Source organism: Nicotiana attenuata, chromosome 10 (assembly GCF_001879085.1).
Source record: "Nicotiana attenuata strain UT chromosome 10, NIATTr2, whole genome shotgun sequence".
Classification (NCBI taxonomy): domain Eukaryota; kingdom Viridiplantae; phylum Streptophyta; class Magnoliopsida; order Solanales; family Solanaceae; genus Nicotiana; species Nicotiana attenuata.
Window position 1 is genome coordinate 48158531 of NC_031998.1, and position 6547 is coordinate 48165077.

The 6547-nt window shown below is 35.2% G+C and overlaps 1 protein-coding gene across 1 annotated transcript; it reads left to right on the forward strand.

Moving 5' to 3' along the window:
• LOC109233472 (transcription factor bHLH48-like) lies at nucleotides 748–6400 on the forward strand. The gene is made up of 7 exons (XM_019399357.1): nucleotides 748–1447; nucleotides 1813–1947; nucleotides 2038–2103; nucleotides 3723–3791; nucleotides 4777–4848; nucleotides 5605–5815; nucleotides 5998–6400. Exons 1-7 carry the CDS (start codon nucleotides 1055–1057, stop codon nucleotides 6033–6035), a joined length of 984 nt encoding a protein of 327 aa, XP_019254902.1. The 5' UTR covers nucleotides 748–1054; the 3' UTR covers nucleotides 6036–6400.

The following is a 6547-nucleotide window of genomic DNA, read 5'->3' on the forward strand; positions in this document are numbered from 1 at the left end:
AATTCCCATTCAATTTTAGCATTATTGGGATTTTTGACATGATTTCGTGTAGTTGAGAGAAAAAAGATGAAGAACAGATATAGGTTCGACAATTTGAGTACTGAGGACGATGAAGAACAATTTTGAATTCTACAATTTGTATTGCGTTGTTGAAGCTTCTGAAGCTCTGCGTTGTTATTGAATTGTAGTGAAAGAGAGAATTACGCAGCAATCAGATCTCTTTCCGTTTCAAATTTCGAATTTAATGTGGAAAGGATCAAACGCAGATTTTGTGCCTTTTTTTTCGCGCGTTTTAAATGGCAGAATCTGCCTAATTATGGATTGGTATATAAATTGTAGTTAAAGTGTGGACTGGGTGGGTAATTAACAAATTATACACATTTTTGGTAATAAGGTTTCATATATGGTATAGTTAGGAAAAAATCCCTTTTGAATTTCACCCAAAATAATCAATGACAACAACGAGATATTAAGAACTGAAGTAAAAAATAGCAATGAAACACTAAGTAGTAATATCAATAAAAGTTACCATACTAGCACTAATAATACCGATACGGGAAAGAAAAAGGAAAACGACTAACTCCGTATCTCCTGCCCTAACCTTAGACCTCAATTTCCTAGAATTAGATTTTATATAAATCTATCACTAAAATATGTGGTAGGATAATAAATAATATATTTATTCTTAATCAGAATTTCCAGCTCTAATAATATTAATTTTTTAATAGAGCTCCTATAAACTTGAACAAAACCAGAAAGTCTTAAACATAACGAAAAAATTTATAAATACTTTATGTTTTATAAAATTTTGACAAGTGCACAAGAGAGAGAACGAGAACCAAAGCTGTGTATTGCTTTAAGGCAGTGGCTGCTGTATATCAGAGAAAAAGGGCAAAGCCTTTTTTGGTATAGAGTCAAAGATAAAGAGAAACAACAGTACAGTGTAGCAGAGAACAAAATTGACCTCCATTGAAGCTTAAACAAACTCTGTAATTCCAACTGAAAAAAGAAGAAGTAACAAGTATACAGAAGCTTGAACTTAGATCCAAGAGTTATGGGAGAAATGGCAACTGGAAGTTCTTTCACGGCGTTACTTGAACTGCCGGCGAATCAAGCGGTGGAGCTTTTAGTTCATTCATTGGAAACCGACAAAACCGGTGAACCTCACATACCTCACTATCGTTATCCTCCTACTCCTCCGCCGCCGCCGCCCATTTTTCCTTCGGATGCAGCTTTGATTGACAGAGCTTCTAAGTTCTCCGTCTTCGCCGCCGCCGCCGGAATTTCGCCGGAGTCTAATTCAACTCTTTCCAATTCAGGTTCAAAATCACTTTTAGTCAAAGAAGAACCTCTAGATTCTGAATTTAACCAGAATTCATCGCCAATTGCCGTTTCCAATCCAACGGTTAATCAAAAAACAACTAAAAGAAAGGAACGTGAGAAAAAGGTAATTTCCACACCACCGTAGCCTCTATCCTATTTTATATGACACTTTTTATTCTTATTCTGTGTCCAGTCAAATAAACTCACTTAGATTTTGGTATCAGAAGAAGTAATAAGTTAATTTTAAAACTTTTAATTTTACTCTTACTGAGATAATTTACAGCCACACAAATATTTATGGCTTTTTTTATATTACAAGTTTCAAATCCATGTCCATGAAACACTAATTTTCACTAATTTGGTAGTAGCAAAATTACAACTTATTATACTTTACGTTTTTCTATTTAATTTCTTAGAGATGCGAAATGAATTTTGGACCAATGAAGTATATGAATTTCTAGTTTGTTCAGTAATTTCTGTGAAATTCAGGTAAAAGAAACTAGTAGCAAAAAGGGCAAAAAATCAACGAATAATACCTCAGAAGATGATGCAGAGAAGCTTCCATACGTTCACGTCCGAGCTCGTAGAGGCCAAGCGACAGATAGCCATAGCTTAGCAGAAAGAGTAAGGCTCAAAAACTTAAGCACTATTAGTGTTTTGCTAAATTTGGTGATTACGTCTAATTAAGATTGTAATTTTCTTAATTATATGTAGGCAAGGAGAGAGAAGATTAATGCTAGGATGAAGCTACTTCAAGAGCTGGTCCCAGGATGTAATAAGGTTAGCTGTCACAGTCACTATTATTACGTTATAGTACTCTTCATTAGCAATAATAATAATGATAGTCCAATATAAGTTGTAAGTAATCACGTTTCGGATAAAATATCTTCAATGTGATAATTGTGATTGCTTTTATCCATTTTTTTTTTTTTAAGCCTATAATCAGTCATTTTCACCTTTTTCTTAATGAAAAAAGGTGGTGGGTTTGGCACCAAGAAAAGTGGCGAACAATTCTACTGTCCTTTCAGCTTTTTGGCCAGTATTTCTACTTTTTGAGGTCAATCTCGTCATTTACTAGTCTTGGACCTCTTTTCCTTCACCTGTTCTTTTCCCTTAAAGAAAATTGATAACTTAGAAAAAAAAAATTCTATGAAATTTTGTAAGTTTTTGGAAATTTTTCGAAAATAATATTTTTTTTAAAAATCACTTTCAAAATTTTTAGAAAAACTTTTTTCCCGTTCACAAAACTGCAACATATTTTCGAGTGAAATGTGTATACAAATATAATTTCAAATTCCAAATACCATTTTTCAACTTAATCCCAAATACTATTTTTTTTTTTTCAAAAATTATAATTTTTATGTCCAAACTCCTGCTAAAGATACTAGACCCATCAAAAAGCAAAAAGGAAAAAGGAATACTATATGTTAAAAATGGACCTCATGTCTAACTTAAACTCAAAAGTCATGAGTTGAGGATTGTTAATATAAAGAGACGACTAATCGAGCCATTTGTGACTTGACCAATTTGATACTCTAAGCTAGCGTTTGGACATAGATTTGATTGAAACTTGAAAAAAGAGTTTTTGAAGTTGTGTTGAAAAATAATTTTTGAAAGTTAAAGTTGTGTTTGGATATGCATTTTTATTTGAAAGAAATATTGAAGTTTTGTGAGTGGAGGAAAAAATATCACCCAAAAATTGCCCTAAACCAGTTTTTGGGAACTTGGAAATTTTGATTTATTTTTTCCCAAAACATTATCATATTTCATAAACAAACAACAACAACAAACCCAATGTAGTCCCACAAGTGGGATCTGGGAAAGGTAGAGTGTACGCTGACCTTACCCCTGCCTTTAAAAAGGTTTCCTGTAGACCCTCGGCTCTGGAAAGATTTCATAGCAAACAAGTTTTCAAAAAAAAATTTGAAAAAATGAAGCCAAAATCTATGACCAAATTGGAGCTAAATAATGCATGAGATGTTGATCCCTTGCAACTGTAGATTACTTTGGAATAGTTAGTTCCACCTTAGACTTTTTATTTGTATTTTTGTAATATTGGGAACAATCATTTGAATTAGAAATCAGTTTGATTTTGAACAATCACTTCTAATTGCTTTAAGAAATGAAAAAAATTATTGATCTGAAGGAGCTTTTATCATCTTTGACTGTCAATGCAATGTGTAATCAAGACTATAGAATGTTACTATTGTACTTTAACTCGCTGGCTTGCTGTGGCCTAACATACACTTGCTTTTATGAGGCTAAGCAGAGATGCACGGTGATTAATTTAATGGCTCATTAACAGACATTTGTGCTCGCTTCTGATGCTTTTAATTAGGTATCTCAATTTCGAACTTGCCCAAAAATACCATGTTGTAAAGTCTGGACTATGTTTACAGATCTCGGGTACTGCAATGGTGTTGGATGAGATCATCAACCATGTACAATCCCTACAGCGTCAAGTGGAGGTCAGACCTCGGAAATCCTTGCATCTGACTTATTAGTGCTGAAATCTGCAGACTACTATATTGATTGCAGCATTTTAGGTGTAAATGCAAATATGCATTCAAACTTCTCACTCCTCTGCAGTAGTAGAATGTATCCCTCAAAATAGTCATTATTTCTGTACCTGCATTGGGGGAACTAAGTTTTGGAAGAAATAATGGCTATTTTTTTTCTCTTTATAAAAGATTAGCCATTATTTCTTCCAAACTTAGTTCCCCCTATGCAGGTACATGCCTTGATATTATTCCTGCAGTGCTTTGCATAACTTATAAAGTGAAGAATTTTTTTATTAGTCTTCAGCTATGTTGCTCGGACTCTCCAAAATTGTTGCCGGGCGCGTGTCGGATCCTCTAAAAATAGTGCATTCTGGAGGATCCGACACGGGTGCGGCTGCCTTTTGGAGAGTCCGTGTAACGTAGTTCTTCGGCTACCTTAGGTAGGGTGTGGAGAATATGCAGCAGTTGTTGATTTCTCATAAGCTCCCCGTTAGCGTACAGTCATAAGGAAAGGAGAACTGATGAACTGAATACCTGAGGAGTTCATCAGTTGTTCCTCGTGTATTCTTTTTAAAGAAGGGAAACAATATTGCCTTATTAAGGAAACACAATCATAGTCTGAATTTTGTCAGGGTGAACTTAAACATCTATAGGCTCATAAAAAGTTTTGTGGCCATGCTTAATATTCAAGCATGATATTGTGGTGAGCGAAGCTTGCATGTTCCCTATACAGATGAGTGCATCTGCATCCCACCCCCGCCCCCATCCCACAACCTTTATTTTTTGACAAATTTTGGAAATGTAGGCAAAGATAGAAGTAAACCAGTGGGCATTCCACATACCAAATGAACTTTCATGACCTTCAAGAAAGTAATTTTTCTGTTATTGCTTGGTCATATTGATACTTCAATTGGTTGCCTCAGTCATTTGATGGATTTCTGTTTTGTTGTAGTTCTTATCAATGAGACTTGCTGCGGTAAACCCAAGTGTTGATTTCAACCTTGACAATCTCTTTGCACCAGAAGTAAGTTTTGTCTTGCTTGTTTATAACTTCACTTCATTATTTACTCAATTCAGCAAGTAAAGCGCTTAACTGGTACTTCGTTAGTTCTTCTACGCTGGCATCTGATTTTTTTACCTTCAATGTCAACTTATAAGACCAACTAAGAAGACACTTCACATTTAAATTGTTCGAAAGTTAGTTACTGAAATTTTTCTTGATCCCCTTTTTTTCTAGAGGCTCTTTTGACCAGCCAAAAATAGCTGAGCAGGGTCAATTGTGGACCTTCATTATCTGCCTTTCTATGCACATTTACCTGTTTAACTCTTCTTATGACACGTGGTCAGTTGAAAGGTTGCCAGTCACCGTACTACAATGTTGCTAGCCTCTGGAGTTAGCTTTGTCAGTCTCAAAGTTGGTCCTCTATTCATATACCTGAGAAGAGGAGAATTTTCCATGTGATACTGTCGATATTTCTGCAAGTTGCAACTTCTCACATCATGACTTCCACAATGCTTTAAATGAAAATGTTCTGTACCATATCATGTTTTACTGCAATGTATTTTTTTTATTAATGATGCCTACTTGTATGCATCAATTAAAAACAGTCAAAGATTGGATTATCCAAAAGATTTCGAGCCGGCATCTTCATGCTTTATGACTAGCTTTAGGATGATTGAGTAATTACTTATCATGTAGAAAGCATTTATAAAATAATCTCGGTTTCTACAAAACTTGTGGTCATTCCCTTAAGAGTCTTGATTTACTTTGGAAAATTAGCGGAGTGGTTCCCATGTGGAGAGCAACCTACCAGACATGATTGTGCCACCTATCTGGGCCGACGGACAAACCAGCGGGAACAGAAACCAGTATCAACATCTATGGCATCTTGAAGGATTCCATCAGCCTGTCTGGGGAAGAGTAGAAGATAACTCTAGCTTTATTACTCCAGAGAACTCACTTTTGACTTATGATTCCTCAGCAAATTCAGGTAAATTTCAACTCAATGGCCTGTGTGTTACTGTTTTGTCTATGTCCATTTCCTCTTGGCACCAAATATATATATATTACTCGAAACTTGAACAGAAAGAATTCTGTAAAGAAAACCAATATGGAATGCAGCATGAGTTAATTGAGCTTCATAGCTAATTGTGATATTTCTGACTTTTGCAGCATCTTTACACCCAAATCAGCTGAAAATGGAGCTATAAAAGCAGAGGCAAGAATTTAGTATTGGTTAGCTGTGTATATATCGGATATAATAGTTGATAGCAGCAGGCAGCGGAGAAGAGAGTTCTCAAGAGTTAAAATACTTGGACTTTCTACTTCCGCTAATCAAGAACAAGGAGAAAATCCAGATTGATCTCTGCTAGAGAGGGAGAAAATTAGCTGTATCCCTTATTTCCATTTATATAACATATAGTATATTTATATGCATACGGAAATATTTGTCTATACTAACGTAGGGTCATTCAATCTGATACTTGGTGCGCGAGATGATTGATTGATTCATAGTTGTAAAAGCAAGAATGGACTAGTGGTGACTACATTAATATGCAGAAAAGCTTTTGTGTTATTTGCTCTTGTTGATGTGCCTTGTGTTGTAATCGTGAGAAGCAATAAAGAAAGATATTGAAAACCGAGAAAGCTTCATCTTGAGGGAGAGAGATTGAACCCAAGACCTCCAATTCTTCAGGTCTCGTCATTGCAATTTAGGTTATCC